Source organism: Podarcis bocagei (genome assembly GCF_964188305.1).
Source record: "Podarcis bocagei genome assembly, chromosome: 4".
In the NCBI taxonomy this organism is placed as follows: domain Eukaryota; kingdom Metazoa; phylum Chordata; class Lepidosauria; order Squamata; family Lacertidae; genus Podarcis; species Podarcis bocagei.
The window spans coordinates 25655210-25682407 of record NC_138128.1 but is presented as its reverse complement, the minus strand read 5'-3'; the positions used below and the strand labels follow the sequence as shown (position 1 = coordinate 25682407).

The window sequence follows — 27198 nt, the reverse complement described above, 5'->3', positions numbered from 1 at the left end:
CTATGCATGCTGTGATTGGCATCACTGCAGTGATGTGAGCAGAGTGGCAGGAAGACTTTTCTGACTCTCCATAGGAATTTTTTTGATTTACACGATCTCCTTTGTTGATGTAACTTAAATCGTCGGTACTCAAGGGTAGAATCTGAGGGGCCTGTTCGATTCACACTAAGCGTGCTCTTCCCCCAGTGACACTCACCTTTGACAGCTGTGCCAACAATGTTGAGTCAACATCAGCAAAACCTTGATGCTGACATTATATCACTAGCATGGGCTATGCAGAAAATCCTAGAGGGCTCAAAAGTTGTCATAAATTGAGCATGGTGCTGTGCCCTTAATATAACCGTTTTCCCGTAAGAATCGCAGGGTTATTATTACCTAAATAAAGACTTAAGGACTTAAAGAACTTAACGCACCTCAGATTTTAAAGTAATTTATTGGAAATAGTTCTTAGATTACAAACAAGCATTTCTCATTTACAGAATGTGCTGACAGCTAATGGTAAGAAATGTAGCCTTCCAGTCACCTGCCCATCAGCAATGCAACCCTGCAAAATTACAGAGTAATTTACCTAGTTAACTTTCCCCTCACGTAGCCCTTTAAGTAGTTTATTTGTGGTCCAATTACCTGTTTGTGAAGGCATTCCCTGGAAGAGTGCCCAGCCTTGTATTTACCTCACTATGTTCTGCAACAAGATGGATACTTCTGTTGTGTCTACTAGCCTGTGAAAATACAACCCACTTACTCTTACATTGTTTTGATTTCTATGAAATGAAAATGCTGTAGGATTCTTTTAAAAAAAGATTTAAGTCACAGAAATATAAAACTCTGGATTGGTTAACTTATTCAGCTGAACTGGGGAACTATTCAGGATGCAGGCATGTTAGTGCTCTTTGGGTGGGCTATCAAGAACATTATAGTATCGTGGAACAAGTCAGCATGTGATGTTTTACACTTAAGTTTCAGTTGCTCCCAAGAGGATTAACCACCCCAAAGAAAGGAATGATGACATGAGAAACATTGACACTCAAGTACAGCATAACAACAATTAAGCATTTTGTAAAACTTCTGGTGCTTTTTAAGACTGAAGAGGTTTGTTCATTTATGTATATGGTCAATTAAACCATTGGTTTTAACTACATTGTTTTATTAAAACAATATTCCAAGAAGCATAGGGTAAGGTCTTCTATCAGAACAATTTGAGACTTATTAAGTTGCCACATGCTAAGGTCAAACTAAGCTACCACATACAGATGTTCTTTTTAGATAAGCAAAAACCACAGCACACATCCATTGACCGAGTTGCTTGAGTGTGTTTTGAACTAGTCATACAATCACTGTTTGATAAGCTTAACTTCTCCATTTTAAATAAAACAACTTCCATTTATACAGAAGAAACATAAGATCGGTGTTTACATATAATGCAGTCACTAAGTATCTACACTGCTTACACTTTAATATACTAACATAAAGCATGGGTTTGATTCACAGAATAAGTAGGTCCACGATTGTAAGTTAACAATAACTCTTTATTGCTTTATACATGTGGTGCTTTTTCAAGGCACTGTGGCATGGACTAAAAAACTTGGAATGACTTGTGAAGGAACCTGGAATGACATATGGTCAACATGGAAAGTTCTTCAGAAGCAAGACGACAGCTAATTTAAATTCCAAGTTATCAAACATCAGGAATGAGAGTTCATAGTTCACAGGAGAAATATAACAATCTTGTTTAAGGATCAGCTCCTTCACATGCCCATTCTGATACTCTGAATAATCTGGAAGATAGCTGCAAAAGGAAACAGGATTAGATGTTGCTATGTTAGAATATATCAAATGACGCACATTTTAAAGAGTTATGTACATTGGCATTGTTATATACACCAAGTAAAACAGATTTCAGAAAACCTTTGAACAAGTTCCACTTGATTTTACTAAGCTGTGTAAGACAGAACATTTTACTACTCCCAATTTTATATAAGTATCTTCCAAGAAAGCCACATTAGAAAGACCAAGTGAAGTGTGAAACTATACCATATGGCACAAAATTTTGCCTGTTTTCTCAGCTGAAATCAACCTATTTTAATTAGCAGTTTTGATTTCAGCAATATGACTTCCCACTCAGTCCTACACATAATAACTCAGAAGTGAACTGATCCATGTACAGTAGTACATACTCTCAGGTAAGTGTGGCTAGGAAGGCTGTTTTAAAAGAAAGCAATGGTTGACAATGTAAATCTTCCTGTTTTCAGCATAGTGTATAAAATTGCTATTGGCAGCACATTTGTAACCTATTAGTTCAGATCACTGCTTGCTACGTCAACAACTAAGTAGCCACAATAAGGGGTATAAGCATGACATTTAAAAACAGCTATGAACCCACAATAAAATACCAGTCTCCTCCATTTGTGAAGTAGGCAAAGTTCATGTGAATAAAGCCCCTCATTTAAGTAATAATAACTATTACTCTACTTATCTTATTTGTAACCATCAACACAACTCCTAAGGATATAAAAAATGGAGCCGATAAGCTTATAGAACTAGGTGAACCATCACATATTATTAACAGTGTTCCCTGACTGTGTTCAGGAAATCTGTTTTGCATACCCTTTCTTTCTTTTTGTGAAGCTCTGTCCTGAGCCACCTGGTGTACCAGAAAAATTACCTTACTTGCAATTTGGCTATTTAAATGGGTAAGTCTCAAATACCAACTTCTAAAAGGCCAGCTATATTAGTCTGCTGTGCAAACCTGAACACAGGTATATTAGACAGACAATACCACTGGGATTTGTGGGTCACTTCTGGGAAAACAAACTTAAAAGACAGCATTGAGAAACTAAAATTCTAAGGATGCCTTTATCTTTTGCAAGTCCTCATTGCTACAGATGTACATAAAGATCAGTGGGGGTTATTCAGAAAAAGTGGGCAAATATCACTAGCCCAATCAAGTTAGGCAACATGTTTGTATGTGTAGAGGGATTCCAATATATTGTCTAGTAAATTTAAGCAGGTTTTTTAAAAAAACAAACCAGCATAGCTATGATGAAAAAGTACCAATGTGAGAACCTAAGAGCTAAATTGGTAACTCCCGGTAACTGAATAAGGTCCAATGGCAGAGTTGCCCATATGGCACTCAACGCCAGCAGCAGCCATAGGGGTCCACCTTGCCCAGCAAATCCGCTACACCTCTCCAGATGTTTCGGAACACCTGCTCCCCATCCCACCACTTGCGAGAAGCAGTGCTGCCCCCCTTTTAGGCGAAAACACCTTCCACCACTCAAAAAGAAAAAGAAAATGCCTCTTCTAAGAGAACAGTTTCCTTCTCCCTGATCACATCTTGGCAAATATAACCAACAATTTGAGGACCACAAACTACTGGACACCAGAGAAGCACAGGGGAACATCTGTGGGAAGCAAACAAGTGTCGCCGCCATCCAAAAAAACTTCTTGAGACGAAAGCAGCTTGTTTACGCTAACCCAAGACCTTTCAGGCTGGAAGGGGTTTCCCACCTGAAAACCACCCCCCACCCCACTAAAAAAAAAATCCAATTCCCTTGATGGAGATGGTGGACAAGGGGCCCGATCCCGCCCAGCTGCCAGCGCTTACCCGATCCGCACACCACGAAGATGAACAAGGCCAGCAGCCAGGGCCCCACCGACGCCTTCTCTTCGGGGGCGTTTCTCTGTGGGAAGAGCCAGCGCGTCAGGACGGCTCGGGTGAGGAAGAAGAAGAGGAGGAAGAAGGAAGAGGAGGAGGAAGGGGGGGTTCTTTCGGGGGCAGCCGCCCCTCAGCGGCCGGGGGGAGGGAGGCCACAAACCCCCCCCAGTCCCCCCCCATCCTCCTCTTCCTCCTCAGCCCCTCAGGAACCGGTTAAAGGCGAAGCCCCCCCCCCTCCCACACAGCCTCCCATCTTCCTCGCGCGTTTCCCCCTTCAGAGGCTGCTTCCCGCGCGAGGGGCAAACCGGCAGGGGGAGACGGGCCCCTGCCCTCCCCGGTCGCAGGAGGGCGCTGAGGGGAAAGGGGAGAAGAGGCTTCCGAGGCCTCCTCCGCGAAGGAGCCCCTACCGAGGTCTTGGCCACGTTCCCGCGCTGCGTGATGTTCTTGCTGTGCTTCTCGTTGGCCATCCGGATCCGCTGCTTCGCCACCATCTTGGCCGCCGCCGGAGCTGCTGCTGCCTGACAGACAGACGCCGCGACTGAGCTGTGGCCGCGCTGCTTGTGTGAGGAGGAGGATGAAGCGCGCGAGGGGAGGGCAGCGTGAAGGGAAGGGAGGGGGGAAGAGACTGAACCGCCTGACGCGCTCCCTCCGGCCGAGCCGCCGCGTAAGCAGCAAACTGCCCCTCGCGCAGGCCCCGCCCTCCGGAAGCGGGGAGGCGGAGCCGCCGCCGCCAACCCGGAAGCGACCGCCTCTCCCCTCAGGTTTTTCTCTTCTTCGTTTCGCCGTCTAACGCTAAAGGTGGCCGGCAGAAATGGGCGGAGGCCGCGTGACGTGGGAAACTCTCCGCCCCTCCCCTCTCGAGAGGTTGCTACACGTCACCCCGGAAAAAGGCGTCCGCTCTTGAGCTGGCGGAGGAGAGACGTGTACTGTCCTGAGCCGTGACCCCCGCGACCCGGAAGGAGAAAAGGTTGGGCCTGGCTCAAGATGGCGCCACCCACGCCGCTCCTGGCAGGTGGGTTGAGGCGGGCGAATCCATAAGTTGCCTGTTTTTTTAACAAATCTTTTTTTTATTTTTCGATGTAGCGCCGCGTGCATTATGGCGGGTGCTCTGGGGCGCAGCGTGTTGTCCCCGTGTCCGTTTCAGCTGCATCCTCGTGCCGGAGTTGCGCGAGGGAAGTCCTGCGCGTCGCGCAGGGCGATCCTAAAGGTCTCCCAGGGAAGCGCCGTTCCTCAGTAGCGGAGCGCATTCATACTCAAGCGGGCGGCTGCTGCTCCTTGAGGAATAGGCAGGCGAGGCAAGACTTCGGGACGAAAGTCCAGGGTCCCCCGAAGCTAAGCAGAAAGAGCGCGCAAGACTCCCAAGGCGACAGCACTAGCTTACTGCACTTTGAAGCAAGTTAAGCATGACACGTTGTCAGCTAAAGGAATTTGTGTGTCTCTCCCCCCCCCCCCCTAAAATCGTTGTCCAGAGCCGTGAGAGTCCCTGACTTCATCACTGAAGACAGTAACTGAGCTTGATGGACTAATGGCATGGCTTGGTCTAAAGCAGATTCTTATTAATTTACTTAGATGCAAAGACCTAAAAAGCTTATTGGGGCTTCTTCAAATGCAAGCGTGTATGAGTTCTATCGCCTTACTCGGAGGTAAAGGGCAAGGCACCCAGTGTGGCTTCCTCCTACTCAGTATTCCTAGGATCACACTCTTAGATGTTTTACCTGGGACTGAGGGCCACTGAGTTTCATAGGGCTTCTCTACCAACTAGTAAAGCTAAAAAAATTCCTTCCAGTAGCACCTTAAAGACCAACTAAGTTAGTTCTTGGTATGAGCTTTCGTGTGCATGCACACTTCTTCAGATACCTAGTAAAGATAACTAGTAAAGCTGCAGTCTTATCCATTTAGAGCAAATCCTAAGCGATTTTTCTAATGAGGAAATTGCATAGGATCAGGCTTTACAGCAATGATATGGACAGTTGCACATGCTTATGTGCATGCACACGCAAAATACACCCCCCTATCTCCCTTTTGAATCTCATCTGTGGATGTCAGTTTCAGACTCTATTGCCTCTCCTAAGTTAGAAGGGCCATAGCTCAGTGATTGAACAACTGCATTGCATGCAGAAAGTCCCATGTTCAGTCACTGGCATTTGCATGAAGGACTAGGAGAGACTCCTTCCTGAAACCCTAGAGAGCTGCCAGTTAAGTACAGTACTGAGTTAGATGGACCAATAGCTGACTCGGCAAAAGGTAGTTTCTTATGTTTCTATGTAGAAGTGGGTTCAACAATGCAGTAATTGCACTATTGGGATTCAGTATTTGATGTAAAAATTCCCAGTAGATAACTTATTTTTAAGTCATTAATGTGACCTGATCTCAAAATCATTATATTTAAGCCTAGAGTATCTGAAAGCAACATAGGACAGAGTTCCTATACTTTTTATAATTTTAATTATTTTGGAGGGTAATGTATGTCATGCCATAAGCCTGCAAGAGGTGAGAAACTTTGTGCCTTCTTAAACTACAAAATTAAAGGTGTGGGAGCCCTATGTGTCATACTGTGGTTGCCAGGTTACAACTGAGACAGGTTTTGAAAGTTAAGCTGAAGGAGATAGTGCCATCTTTGCCATTTTTTTCTGCCCCAATTTTCTATTGAGTTCTTTATTTGCAGTTCCCCCTTCTTTTTATAGCAAGGAGAACTCATAAGTTTTAAAGGAAAACGTAGGTGCTCTGGTGATAGGGTTCAGCTTGTATTATATAGGGTAGTACTCCTTTTGAAAAATCAGGCATGTAGTCTTGGGGTACTCCTGGACCCAGCTTTGTTCATGTCTAGACAGGCAGTGGCAGCTGTGGGGGGGGGGTGCTTTTTACCAAGCTTACATTGGTGTGGCAAGTGCACGCATTTCTAGGAAGCTCAGACCTGCTTTAGTTATGTATATAATGAGTAACTACAGCAAAGTCAATGGGCTAGTTTGCACATAACACTAAACTATGGTTCATTAAACCATAGCTTAGTGTTATATATGGACCCTGCTCAGCAGCTTAACTATGCCTTGATTGCGGACAACAAATCATAATCTGAAGCCATGCTTCGCTGTTGGCTTACAAATCTTGGTTTGTTTTAACTATGGCTTGGAGATGTGTATTTGTTTGATGACCTACCCCGGTTGCTCACCCAAAGAACCAGTAGCAAGTGAGACAAGAGCAGCATGAAACAATTTTTGGAGAAATTTTTATTTGTATGATCATTTGTGTGAGAACTTGTGGTTAACCTGCGGTTTGTTAAATAAAACATGGCTTGGTATTGTGTCAACCAGGCTTATGTGAGACTGCCTCTGAAAAATCTCTGGAAACTTCATCTGGTCCAGAATGCAACAGTAAGGTTATTGATAGGTGCCCATCCCAGTGAATGTGTGACTGCCATTTATTTATATTCAATCAACAATTCTAATTCTCAGTATAAACTTGGCCATTCCCTTGCAAAGATACAAGTATTCAAGCCTCAAACTTTGACTGTATTCAGACAGTCATTTTTCTGCTTAATAGGCCTAGATATGTGTGAAACACTTCCCTATGCTCACAGCGACTTCACTTATTCCTTTCTAGCATGAATAATCAAATCAGGAAGCCTCTTATTTCACCATCATTTCCCTTTTGTCCAAACTAGGAAACTGGCTATCAACTTCAGAAAAAGCACAGTTTGAAGTTGAGTTTATGACTGTTGCTTGTTCTGAAGCTGCCAAACTATAAAGTTGATTCAGATGAAGTGGGAAATTGTTATTTGAAGGCTTGAGGAGCAAAGGGGCACCTACTAATATTAATATTTCAGCTTATTAATGTGAGGTATGATCATTAAAATAGGCTTTTGTTATGTAAACATTGAGTGCTAATTCTATTAGTGTGAAATAAATGCTATTTTTTTTGCTAGTGCGAGGATCTGAAGGACTCTATATGGTGAATGGGCCTCCTCTTTTCACAGAGAATACAGCATTTCAAAGGTACTTCACTTTTCTCTATTGTTAAGTGCTATTTTTAATTGGAATTTTATTTATTTATTGAAAGCATTTCTAAAACATTGTAAGCAAAAGCATAACACAAAGACAATAAAACAGTGTCATAAAAACAAAGATACAACATAGAAAACAGTGAAACAGTATAAAAACAAAAAAACAGTAATAATAGGATCCAATGTTATGAGTCAGACAGCCTGGTCAAGGAGATCTCTTTACGAGGTGGTGGCAACTGATGGATAATGCTTCACATAAATGATCAAAACTATATCTAATTGATTAAATTCAGATGTTAATCAATAACAAGTAAGAATTGGTATACTTATATACTGCTAGGGATATTTATCGAACACAGTCTATTAATATTTTTCTATGCATTTTGTGTCATATACTTTAATTGTGATAGAAATGTATTTGTTTTTCCAGGGAGTCTGGGAAAAACAGCAAAGTTTTTGCTTTCAGCAAGGATGGTTCCCTTTTTGTTTGGTGCAATGGAGAACAGTCAGTATAACTCCTTCTTTTTTAAACATTTGTTAAGAAGTTTGGGGGCCTGTATTAAATTGTGCAAAGTGTGTTAAAAAAATTGCTTGAGGAAGGAAAATTGCTACAAATACATGTATTTGTAGGTATGTTCATTCAAAACCAACCTCAGTCAGTTCTCAATTGGACTTCCAAGAAGAGTGGACAGGATTAAAATTTACCAACGCATACAATTCTGTCCAATTTACGCATTGCTTTCCAGATGGTAGGATTAGATTGGTAGAATTGACAGCCTAAAATGCTTGAATCATGGATGCAGTTGGGCAGGCTTAGCTTACTGAAATGCATTGACCTAAGCATGTGTAGGATTGTAGTTTCTGAAACTGAATATCCTCCCCTTTCCATTTTGAATTAGTACATTTCCAGAGATGTTAGTTCTGTTTTGTCGTTCTTGGAGTATTGTATTGCACATGTGTGCCATTCTCAGCAGTTTAGATATCACTTAACATATAGCAGATGGGACTGTTACTGTTTAACCTGAGGCCAGCTCCCCAATCTTACTTTGTGCCAATTGGGACGAAGTAGTGTGTGAATAGGCCAAAAATAGAAAGGTTCTCTTATCACAGTCATTTGCAATGTGACTCTTGCATGACTTCAGTCTCAAGGGCATGGTAGTGAAACGTGTGCACACGAGTCTTTGAAGGTTTGGAGTTTGGTGGTTACACACTGAGGAAACTTTAGCAGCGGGCAACCTGCAGCCCTCAGCCTAATATGTGATTGTCTGGGAGGGAACAAAATGGTGGAAAGAGGTGGCAGAGAGAGAAGGGTTTCCCTATCTACCTTTGGCCTTGGATCTGCCTGTTGCTGTCATACTGTTGCTAAATTACCCACCAAAGGAATGCAACCTTGATAGGGAAAAAAATTATATTAGTGAAATATTGAACAGTATGGTAAGTGGAAATATAGTTCTATATTCTATTAAGTGGTTCAAAAGAAAGCAAATTTGGCACTGAACAAATAAAGCCTGCTATAAATTAACCACCCTAATCAAGCTTTGTTGAAGTTACCTCTTTTGCTTCCAGAGTAAACATCGTGAATGTCACCAGCCATGAGGTGCTGCGTTCTTTTGATCAGCCAAAGACAGTTTGCCTTGAATTCTCTCCAAAGAGCAATGTCCTGGTAACATGGCAGCCCTACACAAGTGAGTACTTCAGGTGTCTGCTCCAGCTTCCTTCAGTGTACACATGGCTGCAGTCGTGCATGTTGTAAACATTGGAAGGTTCATAAATACGGCAACCTTTTGTATGCTAGGATTGTAAGAATACAGAAGAAAAATCAAAAAGCTTCCTTCTAAAGTGTCATAGCAATAACTTGTGTATGGTACCTTTGACTTTCCTTTTTCCAATTTCCCATTGCTATGCCCTTCAATATAGACTGCAAGCTCTTCAGGAGAGGGACTTGCATTTTCTTCCTTAGGATCCCCCCTCCCCACCACTTATTCTCTGTTGTTAGTGTCAGCCAGCCTTCCCCAATCTTGTGCCCATCAGATGCTTTTGACTCCAGCTCCCGTTAGTTGTAGCTAGCATAGCCAATGAGGGCTTATACAGTGGTGCCTCGCAAGACGAAAAGAATCCGTTCCGCGAGTCTCTTCGTCTTGCGGTTTTTTCGTCTTGCAAGGCAAGCCCATTAGCGGATTAGCGCTCTTAGCGGTCTTAGCGGATCAGCTGATTAGCGGATCAGCTGATTAGCGGATCAGCTGATAAGCGGATCAGCTGATAAGCGGATTAGCGGATCAGCTGTTAAGCGGCTTAGGATCAGCTGATAAGTGGCTTAGCGGCTTGGGAAAGGGGGGGGAGGAAAAAAACCCCCGCAGGAACTCGCAAGACATTTTCGTCTTGCGAAGCAAGCCCATAGGAAATTCGTTTTGCAAAGCACCTCCAAAACGGAAAACCCTTTCGTCTAGCGGGTTTTCCGTCTTGCGAGGCATTCGTCTTGCGGGGCACCACTGTATATTTGTAAAATTTATTACCTGCTTTTCATCAGAGGCAGGTTGCAACAAGTGGAAAGTACAGTTATAAAATAGATAAGAATCACTACTATAAAAAATGCAATTTTAAAATAGATAAAAATCACTTCAGTTTTGAAACACATAAAACCATTGTGCACGGTGATGGGAGCTGTAGCCTAGAGCAGCAGGTTAGGGAAGGCTACAGTAAGTTAATAATAATAATAATAATAATAATAATAATAATGGAAAGAATCATACTGATGGAAATCACCAAAAAGTCATTATGTCTGATTCATCATCCAACACAGTTCAAGGCCTTCCAGACATCATGCCCCCAACTAAAACCAGTGCATACTCAATTAGATGTGATGCTGTTTTCTTTCTCTAAAGGCAGGAGTGAGTGTGTGTCTGTGTCTGTATGTGTTTGGGGAGGGAGTTAGGGTTTAGATCAGAGCCATAGCACAGGGAATGGATTAAAACACACCCTGCAGTTTTTTTCCGCTTAAATTGTCCCCCTAAAACTGCTGTTAGCTGTGAGGTAGGGGAAGAGAGATCTTGCTTGTCTACCCACCCCAGACAGTGGTTTCTAGTGACAGGGGTTCGGGTAGGCAGAGAGCAAGCATCTAAACCAGGGAATGGGTTAAAAAAAAAATCATCCAGCACTGCAGCAGCCCTGATTCCATTTCCCCTGTGGCTGCTCTTAGGTAAAAGGAAATGGCATTGGCAGATCTGCAGCTGAATCTCCCATGTTGCATCTCGTTTGGCCCGCAAATGGAGAGTAAATGTATTACTGTTTGGCACAACTAGTTCCAGATGAACTCAAGCAAAGAATAGAGTGACTCTTGCCAAAAAAATGCATCTACAAAGGATTTTGACATCAGAGGGTAAATTTATCTGATAGGATAAGCCCGGGCTTTTGCTGACCCTCTAAGATTAGACCCTGTTTTATGTGATTGAATCTTCTGAATATCTGTTGTAATCACTTTTTACATACTTTTATGTGTTTCTATATTGTTTTTTTACTGGTTTTAGGTTGTCTTTTTGTTTTAAAGTTTTAACTAGGTATTTTTTTAGACTTCACACTACTTTTGAACCATTTATGAACTATTAAGAGGTTTATAAAGGATTTTAAATAAACTTGCGTATTGCATCTCTAAAGAGTGTCAGGGACTGAGAATTTTTATTTCGGAAAAAACCTGTTGTGTCTAGGTTTGTTTAAGAAGGAAAATATTTTTTCACACTTACAGATACGGGATCCGTGAAAGCAAATGCTAAAGAAAACATCCTGTTTTCTTGTCCTTGTGTGCTAGCCTCTGGTATAGCATTCCGTATAAGGCATTAACAAAACACATCAACAGAACCCATGGTCAGGATGTTGTAGATTAGGGAAGGAGATCTAGTGCTTATTTTGAAGGTCACCACTGCAATATATGCTGTTTGTTGTAGCTTCTAAAGATGGAGGAGCAGGAGTGCCCAACCTTCAACTTTTTGATGTGAATACTGGAAAGTTCTTAAAATCGTTCATCCAGAAAAAGATGCAGAACTGGTAAGTAGCATTCAGGATAATTTATTATTCACGAAAGCGACTTGAAAACTTTTGTACTTGAAGTTGCAGTATCTGATTTTGTTCTGCAGTTCATAACATGGTATATTTCATTTCAAGCAACCCTGTAGATGGTGAGCAATATTTGACATCACAGAAGAAGACTTCTACTCATGCAGTAGGACTTCCCCCAACACAAATCTGCTCCAAAAGGTCCCCTAAACTCCCAGAGCAGATTTTTGGGGCATGTAGGGGGTTGCAGAGTAAAGAGAGGAAGTATGCGCTTCACTGCACAAGGGACATCTGTTCTGTTGGTGAGGCGATATCATTGGATGTCAGCCTGTCTTAGCAGACCAGAATGAAAGCAGTGGGATAATTGAAAAATAGCACCAGTAACCATTTCAATACTTTTTTCCTAATTGAATAATTCTTAAACATTTTCAAACCACGTTTCTAAATCACTTGCCCCCCTCTCTAACCATTAGGTGCCCTTGCTGGTCAGATGATGAAAGCATATGCGCCAGGAGTGTTAACAATGAACTGCACTTCTTTGAAAACAACAACTTCAGTATGCAAGCCCTTTCTTGTTCTCTAGATAAGCTTTCCCTTTTAGTTTGCCTTTATTTCTCTTGTGTTTTGAGCGCCTGCATTTATCACAGTTGACCGATTCTGGGGAACCATAGCGTTTATTGAGGGCCTTGATATAGTTTTGAAGCTCCCTTTTATAGTACAAAATCCACATTGGCCTGGATGAAAATCAGAAATAGTTCTGAAAAATGTTTTTAGAAAGCAGTCCTTACAAAGGGGGCAGCAATGCCAGGTAGGTCTGTGAATTAATTGCTCCTGTGGTTCAGCCAGAGATGCATGGAAGATAATGAGAGACAAACTCTAAGAGAGCAACCTTGTGTAAGTTCATTCGGAAGTAAGTCCCACTGTAGTCAATGGAACTTTCTCCAAGGCAAGTGTAAATGGTTGCTACTTGAATGTGGTGATGGAGGCAGATATGAGGTTGAGTAGCAACAACGTCACACTGGCAGTGCAGACACACCCATTCACATTGAGGGCAAATGAGTCCTGGTAAGCCGCAGCCAAACCTGGGCTCCAGGTAGACAGTCTTGCACAGGTAACTTTTCTGAACCTGTTGCAGATGCTCTAACTACAGTGGTGCCTCGCAAGACGAAAAGAATCCGTTCTGTGATTCTCTTCGTCTAGCGGTTTTTTCGTCTTGCGAAACAAGCCCATTGACGGATTAGCGGATTAGCGCTATTAGCGGCTTTTAGCAGCTTATCGGATCAGCTGATAAGCAGCTTAGCGGCTTAGAAAAAGGGGGGGGGACCCGCAGGAACTCGCAAGACATTTTCGTCTTGCGAAGCAAGCCCATAGGAGATTCGTTTTGCGAAGCACCTCCAAAACGGAAAACTCTTTCGTCTAGCGAGTTTTCCATCTTGCGAGGCATTCGACTTGCGGGGCACCACTGTAATCATGAGCAGTGCCTTACACTTGGAATTTGCCAAGGCATCAGCAGTAGGGACTCATGACCAATGTCTAGTTTAAGCATTAAGGGAGGAATCTGCTTGCCCTTTGGGAAATGTAATGGTGTTTGGAGGCAGACTCTCAGATACATAAAAGAGATAGGAGCACTTGATTCAACAGTGTGAAGACAGCCTGAAGCAAAGTAGCTAACTTACTCAAGAAAAGCCCAAGGACCAAGCTCTCTCATAGGGGAACCTTTTGCAGGGATGCGTACCAGAGATGGGCAAGGGCCAGAGGCAAAAAGCGTGTGATACTTTTGTACAGGCTGCATTCCAGCCATGCAAAAGTCAGAAGTTTCTACTCGCACCCACACATTGCTGCATCCTCCATACAGGCAAGCAGGAGATTATTACACATTTCATGGTATTTTACATCAATACAAGGATGGTGCAGAGTAGGTCTGGTGAGGGGTAAGGTATTGGGGGATTTCTGAGAGCCTGGCAGAGGCCTGGAGGGCCATATGCAATTCTTAGGTCTAAGGTTCCTCACCTCTACTCAAGAACATAGCTAAGAGAAGAGGTTGGACCACACTTAAGCTGAGGAGCTGCTTTGAGCTGTGCCTGAATGCATGTATAAACTTACTTTTTGAACGCACCCCTTAAAATATAGACAGTTTAGCTGAAAAAAGCTTTAAGAGTTGTAGAAAATGTGGTTTGTTGCTCCAATATAGATAGATAGATAGATAGATAGATAGATAGATAGATAGATAGATGTGCATCATGCTGTGAGAATATATAGCTTTAGTGTAAACCAATTTTGAAGGGGTTATTCTACTACATAAAGAAGACCTTTACCATTTTGTGTGTGTTTGCTTTTTACTTGCCACTAGCATAGGCTCATCAGCAGCACAATCTAACAATTATTTAGGTAACTTTTATTAACCTGAGTAAAATTGTGATTTTGCAGGTACAATTGCAAATAAACTTCATTTGCAAAAAGTCACCGATTTTGTGATATCGCCAGGGGATCAGCCAACTAAGGTGCCTTCTTTTGATTTTTATTTCTTCGACCATTTTAATTTCGTAGGAATCCTGAAAAGGTTTATGAATTATTCCGCTTCTGTCTTTTGTGCTGCTCTTAAGAATTGTATTACCAAGCTGATTAAATGTTATTGACACAGGTTGCTGTCTATGTTCCTGGAAGCAAAGGAGCTCCATCTTTCGTAAGGCTCTATCAGTACCCAAACTTTGGAGGCCCGCAATCTGCATTGGCCAACAAGAGTTTCTTTAAAGCTGATAAGGTGACGATGCTGTGGAATAGTAAAGGTATAAGAAATTTCAAATTTCCCCTGTCTTTATCTGTCAAGAAGTGAATGTATTGATTATCTGTGTTCTTCTGTGTAGGTAACTAGTGCAAGTGTTTTGTAATTCTAAGTGCTAATTGCAATTCTCTTCTATGACATTTAAACTATACTTGCAGCTACTCTTCCAGACCAGTCCCATCCCCTGTAACTCCCAGCAGGCAGCAGTCATAGGCACCCTTCCTTGGGAGTACAATCAGACTTGCTTCTGAGTAACAGGCATTACTCAAAAGCCATTGAGACAGACTAAACTGACAAACAACATGAATTGTGCAAATCTTCCGTTCATTCTAAATGGAGCTTCTATACAGGTTCCAGATATATTGCCTGTCTTTAAAAACGTCACAAGGGATACCGTAATAAATGGATGCTTGTGATTCTTTGAGTGGTAATGCAGTCTTCGAAGCTTTGCCAAGAAAATACAACTTCATGGCACATTTTATAGTTCTCCAACAGTATCACATTAATGTGCAGAGTGCCTTTTGCACATGCAAAGGAATCTTTTGCTTTGTTTCTGTGAGTTAACTCCAGTCCTTGCACGCTAGGGTTGCTGGTATTCCAGTGAGTTGTATATAGTACAATTTTACCTCGGGTTACATACGCTTCAGGTTACATACGCTTCAGGTTACAGACTCCGCTAACCCAGAAACAGTGCTTCAGGTTAAGAACTTTGCTTCAGGATGAGAACAGAAATCGTGCAGCGACGGCACAGTGACAGCGGGAGGCCCCATTAGCTAAAGTGGTGCTTCAGATTAAGAACAGTTTCAGGTTAAGAACGGACCTCCGGAATGAATTAAGTACTTAACCCGAGGTACCACTGTATACTGGTCAGGAAGCAAACACGTTGGGTGGAGGTGGGTTGTGGCATTACTATAGCAAGCACAGTGGCCATAAACGGTCTTTGGGACGTTTATATAAACTCGGTGCGAATACAGCTCTGATGGCTGATCTGTGCACTGTGGCACATGAGCTCTCTTTCAAAAACAAATTAGGCAGATCTGTAAGTTGGATTTAGCTTGCTAAATGATGATTCTTCAGCTATGGTGGAACAGTCCTTTGCTGCAGCAAGTAAAGCAGAAAATGGTACCAGGCTGCTGGTTTCCCCACAGTCTGTACAAATTGGTCAGTGAGAAGAAGGGGGTTCAACATGTAAGAACCTAAGAGCCCTGCTGGATCTGTCTCCCCAGCATCCTGTCTTCCACAGTGCCTGCAAGAAACTGTTGCTCTCTCTGTTGTTGTTCCACCGCCAGCAGCTGGTACTTTAAGAGCTGCTGCCCCTGCCATGCATTCCAGTTTCATTTTATTGAACCTTAAATTAATATCATTGGGTAGTTTGCTTTCTGAAACATTTAATTATTGTTGTTTTTATGTCCAAATAGCTACTGCTGTGCTTGTAATCGCTAGTACAGAAGTTGATAAAACGGGAGCTTCATATTACGGGGAACAAAATCTGCATTACATCGCAACGAATGGGGAAAGTGCTGTCGTACAACTACGTAAGTGACTCTCCTAGTAATTGTATAATGAACTGAAAAATCGTCCTCCATATATGCTAAAAGATCTGTAATGTTCTTTGGAAATAAACTTCAGTCTCCTGTGTTTGCTCTGATGACCAACCTTGTACAGATTAAATTCCTTTGGAATGTTTTCATTTTGACTTTTGCTATCTGAAGTTCTATTCATTCAGAAGAAGTGAAGAAGTGCGGATTATAGAGAGGAGATGGGGACAGGATGGAGCGCCTAATTCCGTTAAGGAGCCCCTGATTCTTGAATTGGGAAAAGAAAGTGGTTAAAACTAGGACTCCAAATCAGTTTTAAAGCCCCAACCCCCAATTGTTGAATTGCTTTTAATCTGTCGCACTTATTATAATTCAACATATGTATATATTACAAAGCTTAAACAGATCATCCATCTTGAGCACGTGATAGTTGTGGCATGACAACTTAAGTAAGAAAAGGGTACCTGTTCGTTTTAAGAAAGTAAAGCCCTCTTAACAGTGTCTGGGCCAATTGCAATACTTTCAAATGCCCCGATATCCAGAGTGTTTACTACTAATGAGACTACTCTTTAAATCTGTAAAACATGTAGACCGTTTTAACCGATTAAGGTTTTTAATTGCAATGAATTAACTAAACAAAGAAAAATGTGCGGCCCTTGTGGAATAGCCTTTCAGGGCTAATCCTGCTGAAAGAAACTTGGGCGGTGTTCTGGCCACTGAATAAGGAGGTGTTTCTCTCATCACGTGGCCAGGCTACTCGCTGGCTGCTGCTCCTCAGTAGTGGCAGGAGAGATGCGGTTATCCGGCTGTGGTAGAATAATGACAGTCTAATGTAGGCCTGAGTAACTTATGTACTTCCAAGCCTACTGTAGCACAGCAGGCATACAGTGTGGTGTCTAGATGCTTGACAATCCACACACAAATACACACCTTCAGTGTGTGTGTGTGTGTGCACTCACACATGCAATCCGAAAGAGGCAGCAAAAAAAAGATTATTGAATCACTCTGCTAAGGAACAATAAGGCTGTTTTCAGCTTCACAGGTTACAAGTTGTGGTGGCCTGTTCTAATATCTTGCAGTTTTAAGGAGGCTAACGTTATACCTATGCTTGTTAAGAGAAACTAACATGACTTGTAAGTGTTCTTCAAAATCAATTCCTTCTTCAGGCACATGTAGATAACAGTTTTAAAAAAATTCAACTGTTTCCTTTTTCTCTAGCAAAAAATGGTCCTATTTATGATGCAACCTGGAGCCCCAATTCCACAGAGTTTTGTGTCGTCTATGGTTTTATGCCTGCCAAGGCTACAATCTTCAATCTGAAATGCGACCCCGTGTTTGACTTTGGAACCGGCCCACACAATGCTGCCTACTACAGCCCTCAAGGACACATCTTAGTCTTAGCTGGATTTGGGAATCTCAATGGGCAACTGGACGTTTGGGACGTTAAAAACTACAAACTCATTTCCAAACCACAGGCCTCGGATTCCACGTACTTCGCCTGGTGCCCTGATGGGGAACATATTGTAACAGCTACATGTTCTCCAAGGCTGCGGGTTGGGAATGGGTACAAGATCTGGCATTACACAGGCCCTGTCCTATACAAGTATGAAGTCCAGCAGAACGCAGAACTTTGGCAAGTTGCCTGGCAACCCTTTTTGGATGGCGTCTTTCCAGCGAAGGCGGTAACATATGCTGTTCCGAGCAAAGCGCTGAACGACGAGCCCAAGGCTGCCCAAGCTTACAGGCCCCCAGCTCTGAGAAACAAACCTGTGACTAGCTCTAAACTTGTAAGTAACTGCTGCCTCTGTTGTAAAATGTCTTGCTGAAAAATGTCTTCCCAGCTCTAGGAAAGGGTAGGGGGCACGATATTAAATCCAGTCCTTTGTTCTTCCGCTTCAACTGGTAATTAGCACTATTGAAGGCCATTTAACTAGGACTTTGCAAATGCCAAGATTAGATTCCCCTACCCACTTGCCCCACCCAACTATAATCATGTATTGTTTATAAAAGCCACTGAGGTACACATAATATAGGAAAGGTATATGTAAGCTCTGGTTTGCACAAGTGTTTTTCTGCTGTCAGATCAGTACATGGTTTTTTTTTTCAGTCTGTGGGAGCAAAGGCCGGGTAATCTTAAATACTCATTTCTTTTCAAACAGGCTGTGCAATAGAAGTACAGTAACTTCTTCCCCCAACTTTACTTTTAATATAAAGGCCTTCAGTCACCTAAAAAAGTGGCACATTAAAATGTTATAATTTTAACATATAGTTCATATTTCCAAAACAAATAAATATATTTCTGTGAAAATGCTCCTGTTTTTGAATAAATTTTGGCTCTTTTGGGCAAATCAGGCTGTAAACCTTCATAAAGTAAACCAACTACTATTGTAGGAGGCCTTGCTGGCACATCACCAGGATAGACACTTGGTATAGCTCAACAATGGCAGAGAAGTTTCAAACCATGCAGCCCTTTTATTTTTAAAAGAATGAATATGGTTGGGATTTAATCCCACAAATTCATTACCAGATGCTTTGAATTTGTTGGTACATTATCTGCAGCACTTCCTCTGCATTCTTTTTTACCAGTTCCTCATCCCTGTAATCATAGAATTGTAAGAGTTGGAAGGGACCTCAAAGGTCATCTAGTTGAATCCCCTGCAATATAGGAATCTCAGCTAAAGCATCCCTGACAGGTGGCCATCCATGCTGTGCTTAAAAACCTGCAATGAAGCAGAGTCCACAATCTCCCGAGGGAGTCCCTTCCATTGTTGATCAGCTCTTACCATCAGAAAGTTCTTCTTGATCTTTGGTCAGAATTTCTTTTCTTGTAACTTGAAGCCATTGGTTCGTGTCCTACCCTCCGGAGCAGAAGAAAACAAGCTTGTTCCATCATTCGTCCTGCCTATTACTGCATCATGGGAGCCCATTCCATGATCAAGCAGTATCCCTGTTGTGTCGCAGGGAAAGAGGGGCTCACAGGGGATGCCATTTGCTCAAGGAGATTCTGGTAATTGGCCTCCCTTTCCCATGAGGATTAAACAGTTATGACCATATCCCTGATGGGTTCTGACACTAATGGGGGTTTATTAAGCAAGCATCCCGTGGATTGCTCACATCTCAATAGTGGAGAAGGGGAAAGCACCTCCCAACAACATTTTAAAGACTTGAGATGACAGAGCGAAAGGAAAGTTAAAGAAAAGTGGCAGTAACTAAGCTTGATGGCAAATTAGGTTTTATCCTTTTATAGTAGTACGAAGAATTAATTCCTCAGGGCTTACTTCTGAACAGATTGTTAGCAGTCACTAAAAATATTATACAAGAGCAGTACTATTCAGTACGGTGAAATATCATTTTCTTCCTAATATAATAACCTCTCAAAACTTGTTTGGGACACGCATGCAAATAGGTACCATGTATACAGCCTGCAGGGCTTTCCCACAGCTGCCAGCATGCAGAGTTCTGGCTTTGACTCCAGAGTCCTTCATTCATTTGTTGGATTCTTGCCTCTCTGGAAGATGTTTAAGGCACTGATAGCCTACCAGAATATGAGAACCCCAGGTTACGACGTCAAAGATACCATGGAGCTGGTGTTTCCTAGTATAAATGGGAAACTATAATGTCATGCAAGAACACAGACTCAAGGGCACGATACATTTCAAGCAGAATCTGATTTGCAATAACTGAATCGCAGTAGCCATCTAAATAATAATATGCTTTGCTTTTCTTTTTTTATCTGTTTGGGTACTGCCGATAGCCCTTATCTCTCTAGCCCAGCTGCATCCTCAGTTATAGGGCTGAAGCTCAGCTGTTAGAGCATGAGACTTTTAATCTCAGGGTCATGGGTTCAAGCCCAATGTTGGGCTAAAGATTCCTGCATTTCAGAGGGTTGGAGTAGATTCCCCTTGTGGCCTCATCCAGCTCTGCAATTCTATGATTCTGTGATTTACGAATTTAACGCTTCCTGTGTCAGTTCACATACAGAGTCACTACTATGCCTTCATCTCAAATGTAAGGGATTTTCCTGCCCAGGCATTACAGGTTTTCCCCCCCTACATTTATTTGCGCAAAATGACCCTTGGGTATTTTTTTCCTTCCTTGTTTTTCGTGTGAGGTGCCAATGCATTCCTTAACCGCAGTTGAGATAGGAGAGGAGAATTTGTTCCAGGAAGGTAGTCTCATAGTTCTTGATCTCCTAGCTATAAGGAATGGGAAACCTATATTAATCTGCATTTGCCTTTTATGTAGAGAGTCATTAATCTCCTATTTTCCTTTTTCAGCATTCAAAAACAGGTTTGAGAACATAGCTCTTTACTACCTCTTTCTTATTTTCTTTTTGAAAGAGCGTAACCTGAGTCTACCAGCACTGAAAGGAGTGTTGGTTTCTCCCACACTGCTGGTCATTGCAAGTGACTTATTTCTTACTAACTTCATAAGCACAGTTAATAAGAGGTTTGTTACGAAAGAAGGCTGATGTAATCCTAATCGCATGTGATAGAGGAACAAAACTGGTCATTGAGAAACATATTAAGCTTCTTTGAATTTTTTAAGGTGTGTAGTGGGTTAAAGTTGCTCATAGCACAGTCTAATACAGGCATGTCCAACAGGTAGATTGTGATCTACTGGTAGATCGTGGGGTCTTCCTGGTAGATCCCGGTAGATCTCTGGCCCCTCAGTGATCCCCTTCTCCCCCTTCCCAACGACAATGGGTAGATCACTGCCAGTTTTTTCATACTGTGAGTAGATTGCAGTACATTGGGAGTTGGACGTCCCTGGTAATACATGTTCACTCAGAATTAAGTTCATTGGGGGTCTTCCCATAGTTAAGTGGGTGTTACTTAGGGGACTGCAGGCTAGGAATCAAGTAACATTAGGGGATTTAACCTACATGATATCTTAAAAAATTAAGCTGCACAATGAAGAGGGGGAAAGCTCTTGTCTTTATTATTTTATGAAGGTTTAAAGGTGTACCTGAAATACCCGTAGTGCAGTCTTTAATCCCTCACTTGGTTACCACAGGCAAGTCTGGAATTCCCTCTAGGTGAGCAAGCAGGCTTGTGAAGGAGAAACCGAGCCCTCTCTTTCGCTTTTGCCAGCTGCTTGGATTCTGTACTGGTTGTGGAAGTAACGAAGCCCTTTCCTCGAAGGGCAGTGTGGAAACAGCAGGCTGGTAAAGAAGAGATTTGGCATCCTCTTCCTCCTTCCTGAAATTACTGCACTTACTGACTGCAGATTTTTATACCAGCCTCGGTTTTTTTACTCATAAGATGGTTGTCTCTTGCAAGCCAAAGATGACTGGTAAAAATGTTTGGATGGTTAGTAATAAGGCTGCAGTAGTGGAAATGAAACAAGCATCCCCTGAAACACAAAAGCAAAAACGAAGAGAACTGTTCCTCCCCTCCCCTCCCGGCTGTCTTTATTGAAATGGATGCTTCAAATGTTTTCACTTCCCATGCACAGAAGCAAACTTGCGCAATAAATTCTGTGGAATCCTTGTGCATAATATAGATTGAGAATGACCAGCTGGTTGTCTATAGGCCACGGGTGGCCCATAAAAGGATTGATCTGTCCCTTGGCAAGTCGACCAACTTTTTAATCAAGATGGAATTTTTAAAAATTGGACATATAAGGAATAATTGCTTTCAAAATGTGTGTGTGTGTGTGTGTGAGTGAGTGAGAGAGAGAGAGAGAGAGAGAGAGAGAGAGAGAGAGAGAGAGGAAACAGATAGAATGACAGACATTTCACACTTCAGTGTTGTCTCTCTATAACATGTCATTCTCATTCACAAAAGTTGCTTTCTGTGACATAAGCTCACCTCCAGCCCCTTAACAGCTTTATAGTGGATAGAATTATCCTGGGAGTACCCAGGATACTTTGTGAACCCTGAAACAGATAATCATAATTGAGTAATGCACACACACACACACACACACACACACACACACACACAGTAATAAGTGACAATCTACATGGGTTTCACACAATTTCTTAACATGGAAGTGAGTCCTCTTTTGTAGGGCTGAGATGGAGAACATTTGTGGAATTTGACCACATCTGGTAGGGCCACAGGTTTCCCATCCCTAGTGTAGGGGTTGTGTAGTTGTGGCATTGCTATAAGACATGTGGCGTAAGTGAACATAAAAAACAACACCACAAGCCCCTCTTATCAGGCAGCAGATAATTATGTGTGGGTTTTCTTATGGTAATTTTGTCCCCCCCCCTTGCTTTCTCTTAGCATGAGGATGAACCACCGCAGAACATGAGATCCAAAAATGGCGATAAACCTTTATCTAAAACAGCACTCAAAAATCAAAGGAAGCACGAGGCAAAGAAAGTTGCCAAACAGGTATAGCTGCTGCTTCAGTTCTCTTGAGCAAACTGTTGCATTCACATTTTCTAAACCTGCTTACCTATACCCTGAACAGAGCCAAAACGTGCTGAATTCCAACATTCTGGGGAGCTTAACATGTATACCATTCGTGTAAATGTGCCACGGGGTTGTATACGAAAGACATTGTTCCAGATGTTGATTTAATTTGTTGTTTTTTTACAGGAGGCCAGAGCTGAAGGGAGCCAGGAAGTTACTCCGGCCTCACCAGTACAGAATGCATCGCAGAATGCGGCTCCCTCCATAACATCAGGAGATCCTGAGGTTGATAAGAAGATAAAGAACCTGAAGAAGGTGGGGAGCTTTTCTAATGAAGAAGCCTGTCTGTTCTGGCAAAAGGTCTTCTCTCCAACCCTGAACCCCAGGACCTGACAGCTGTCACTTCTCTCACCATCTAACTTTTTTATTTATTTATTTATTATTATTATTGTTATTATTATTTTATTTTAGTATAATGTGCACAATAAGGGTTATTAGGTACAGAGCCAATGTTCCCCAAGGCAGCCAAAGTCCTCCAGTCTCTTCCCTATTGTATCAGAAATAGCGTGGCAGCTGCTAGACAGGCTAGATGAGATATCCTGTGAGTGCCAAAAGTAGGGAAAATGCAGCAGACACATATGCAAGTATTATTAGTATATATATTTTTTAAAAAAGGATGGGAACCTGTAAAGTTGAGAGCAGTAGTGCAGAGGGGTGATCAGCTCTTCCTTGCTGTCCCCCCCCCAAAAAAAAAAATCAAAATGGTCTGCCAGCTCCTCTTCTTTCTGGAGCAGAAAAGTTATAGGATGGGAAGCATCTGGAAGAGCAATTTTAAGTGAGGATAGGCACAATGTTCTTATCTAGATATGCTCTCTGATCTTGCAATAAACCAGGCACAGGCAAACTCAGCCTTCCAGATGTTTTGGGACTGCAGCTCCCATCATCCCTGACCACTGGTCCTGTTAGCTAGGGATGCTGGGAGTTGTAGTCCCAAAACATCTGGAGGGCCGAGTTTGCCTATGCCTGCAATAAACTAATGTGGCACAAAATCCTTTACATTCAGCAGCCACCACTCCAGGGTGAAGAGCAGCAATCTATATGACGGCTATTGCTCTCAATAGAGTGCTTGAACCTACCATATCTCCTTTAGGTAAGCAAGAAATCAATGTGTATTTTAATCACTCAGCTGCCCGCTTGCCAATCTGTGGTTTGGGCTGCACAGCTCAGGCTCTCTCTGTGCTGTTTACACTTTTCCGCAGGGAAAAATATATTTCAAAGGAGCGTGGAGGCATCCGTGACCTTGAGGACAATGCTTAGGGAACAGTAAAGGGCACTTCCTCTCTCCTCCCCCCCCCCAAAAAAAAATTCTTACAGCATAAATATTCAAATGTTGTCTTAAAACGTGTTCTTTTTTTCACCACCACAGAAACTAAAAGCAATTGAACAGCTGAAGGATCAGGCTGCTACAGGCAAACAGCTAGAGAAAAACCAGGTATGCCTATTCATAGATTATTCTGTTATTAGGGATGGCTTGTACAGCACGTTAAAAGTACTAAAATGTACTATTAGTACATTGTAAATGTAAAAAGGCACTATTCTGTTTTCTTCTGAAAACAATAAAAAGTTGCCAGAACCGAGATTCGATTTCTGTTTTTTCTTGCAATCGAAACTTATTTGAATGCGCTCCTGTTAAAGTTGCAATGTGGGACTAAAGACAGAAGTCATGACCTAGAACCTCTTGAATGCACGGAACTCTCCTTCCCACACATGGCAGGCAGACGTCTTGAAATGAATAGTGTTTGTAAGCACATGAGATGAACCCTGCTGGATTGGACCAAAACACCATCTATCCCATGTATGGGAACCCTCAGGCCCTCCAGATGTTGCTGGACTACAACTTGGGGCCACCACTGAAGGGGAGAAATCAAAGGGGGCCATCCCTTTGGGGGTGGAACGAAGGGGTGGGCCAGCCCCTTGTGCTATAATTACTGTTCTAACGGGGATGGGGTTTTTAACTTGAGTGGGTGCTGTTTATTTTGTTGGGTGTGGTGGTTTAAAATTGTTTTTAAATATTATATGTTAATTTGTATTTTGCATTTGTGGTCTTGGGTATTGGTTAGGGGCCTTTGTTGGGGAGTGCATTTTTTTCTCTCTTAGCTTGTATACATTAGTATAGTTAATAGTTTAAATAATTTTCATTGCGTATTTTGTGCTTTTCGTGTTGTACCTTTAAGTTGTGATCTGCCCTGAGACCTAAGGGTTTAGGGCGGTATACAAATTTAATAAATAGCAACAACAATTCCCATCAGCGCCAGCAAGCATGGTCAGGGGCCAGGGATGATGTCAGTTGTGGTTCAGTTGTGGTTAGAGGGCCCAAGAGTCCTCACACCTGTTCTAGCCCAATAGACTGTTTTTAATTAGTGGCCAGAGAGATGCTTCCAGGAAGCCCATTGGCAGGCCATGAAAGTAAGTTTTCTAACCCTGTTCCTGTGGAGTCCTAAAGCATCTAAACATGGACGTTCCGTTTGGCTGCTGCGACTGAGAGCCATTGATACCCACCAAGAATCTCCCATCTGGATTTAAGTTAAGAAATGGTTCTCAGAAATAGATAGCTTTTATCGAACATGACTGTTCTTTGTACTCAAGTTTAATTTTTCCTTTGCCTATGCTGATGGTGTCTTCTGTGTATATGTCCTAGCTGGAGAAAATTCAGAAAGAGGCTGCCCTCCTAAAGGAGCTGGAAGAGTTGGAGCTGGGTGTTTAGAAAGAAGACAAATGAAACTCACGGGTTCGTTCTGTAGAATCATTTAATAATAAAAGACTGGAAATGCTCATTTAAAAACACTATACACAGCTACATTTTTATTTCCTTGTCCCTAATATATGGATACATGTAAAATTTTTGAGCAGAAGTATTGTAAATCAAAATGAGGCAAATAACTTGCTGTGATTCCAAAATGGTATTACTGAACTAAATAAAGTACAGTGGGTCCCTCTATTTACTCTTTGGCCAGATACAATAGAAGTGACCCTTATGCAATAAGAAGACTGTAGAATATAATAAAAAGCATTTTCCATTTAATAAAGATTTTGGTGTTTTCTTTATAGGTCTTGCATGTTTCTAACCTGCTGTATTTCTGTTTCAGTGTGACTTTTTGTGGATTGAGACACATTTTCCTAGATACTGGGATTTCAATTTCTCTCTCATAGTACAAGAATGTCACAATTGAGAAAAGGGATTGAGTATAAAGGAGAAAGGACATGTTCCTCCTCTGAAATGGAGACAGGAGGGATTCATGAACTCCCTGATGAAAAGGGAGTAAGTTTTGCCTTCCCAGTTCCAAATCAATTAGATGTAAATGTCTGAACTTATTCGTGTTTTCACGGTGTGCTAGAAGTGAAAGGAGGAATATTAGGTAACTGGTCAATATTCACAAGAGGATCCATCCGTTACACCCTTGTTGTTGTTGTTGTTGTTTAGTCGTGTCCAACTCTTCGTGACCCCATGGACCAGAGCACGCCAGGCACTCCTGTCTTCCATTGCCTCCCGCAGTTTGGTCAGACTCATGTTTGTAGCTTCGAGAACACTGTCCAACCATCTCGTCCTCTGTCGTCCCCTTCTCCTTGTGCCCTCAATCTTTCCCAACATCAGGGTCTTTTCCAGCGTGTCTTCTCTTCTCATGGGGTGTTGGAGCCTCAGCTTCAGGATCTGTCCTTCCAGTGAGCACTCAGGGCTAATTTCCTTAAGAATGGATGTGTTTGATCTTCTTGCAGTCCATGGGACTCTCAAGAGTCTCCTCCAGCACCATAATTCAAAAGCATCAATTCTTCAGCGATCAGCCTTCTTTATGGTCCAGCTCTTTATGGTCCAGTTACACACTGACCTGGTGTCTAAATTAGGAAGTGCCATAGTGTAGATTAAATGGGGTGTGGGTGGGAATGATATGGAAAATAGCCTTTTCAGAATAGCTCCTTCCCTGCCCATATGACTATGCATTCCAGAGGGTTAGACTAGATAACCCTTGGAAGTGCCTTCCAACAGTACAATTCTATGATTCTGTGTTGTTATTAAATCAACATATCCTCCCATTCTTCCACAATGGGAACAAGATGGCAGGCAACACCAGAAACACCAATAAAATCACAGTGAACTGTTAAAAAATGGCTGGCTCCTTCAGCCTCAGCTCCCTTTCTGTGTGGTCCATGATGCAATCATTTTAAATGCACCTGAAAGAAACTTTCGAAGTAACCAAGTCGACCTAGAGCTAGAAAAAACCCTTCTGTACTTATGTCACATGGGATTTTCTTCCTAGGTCAGGACACGAGTGTCCAAATGAATGCCTGAGATGCCCTCTAGTGGAATAGCCACACAATGTCTGCATTGTTTGAAAGCAATTGGTGTCAAAACGTACAAAGCAGAAATGGTTGGCCTGTGACCCTCCAAATGTTGTTAGCCAGCATGGAATATGGCCAACGATTGTGTGAGCTGTAATCATCAACATCTGGAGGGGCCACAGGTTAGCCCTCCGTGTTTTAAAGTGTCCAAACTGGATTTGCACTTTCAATTTGCCAGAGTGGAGTGGAAGACATTCAGTGAATTAAGATTACTCCTTGCACTGGACTGGGCAGGCAGGGCCTTCCAAGTCTTTTGCCTCCTTTTCTGGGGAAAACAGCCATCCCGCCCCACCTCTGGTCATGTGGGCAGTTTCATTTTTTCGCTGTGAGGAAAAATGTTTCTTACTCTACCACTGCCCACTGCAATTCTGTTGCTCACTCCTGAAACTCTGGTTTTTTTGTGTTTGCTAACTATC

At 42.4% G+C, this 27198-nt stretch overlaps 2 protein-coding genes across 2 annotated transcripts; one reads left to right on the top strand and one right to left on the bottom strand.

Annotated features, from left to right (window-relative positions):
- Positions 1–414: 414 nt before the first annotated feature.
- On the bottom strand, positions 415–4321 carry SERP1 (stress associated endoplasmic reticulum protein 1). Its single transcript, XM_081190732.1, has 3 exons — positions 4063–4321; positions 3605–3680; positions 415–1786 (listed from the first exon to the last, which is right to left on the bottom strand). Exons 1-3 carry the CDS (start codon positions 4144–4146, stop codon positions 1746–1748), a joined length of 201 nt encoding a protein of 66 aa, XP_081046858.1. The 5' UTR covers positions 4147–4321; the 3' UTR covers positions 415–1745.
- A 175-nt stretch (positions 4322–4496) lies between these two features.
- Positions 4497–25473, top strand: EIF2A (eukaryotic translation initiation factor 2A). The gene is made up of 14 exons (XM_081190319.1): positions 4497–4667; positions 7578–7647; positions 8086–8160; positions 9222–9340; positions 11594–11693; positions 12176–12258; positions 14130–14203; positions 14344–14488; positions 15903–16019; positions 17241–17809; positions 22256–22366; positions 22574–22702; positions 23814–23879; positions 25086–25473. Exons 1-14 carry the CDS (start codon positions 4640–4642, stop codon positions 25149–25151), a joined length of 1752 nt encoding a protein of 583 aa, XP_081046445.1. The 5' UTR covers positions 4497–4639; the 3' UTR covers positions 25152–25473.
- The last annotated feature ends 1725 nt before the right edge of the window (positions 25474–27198 follow it).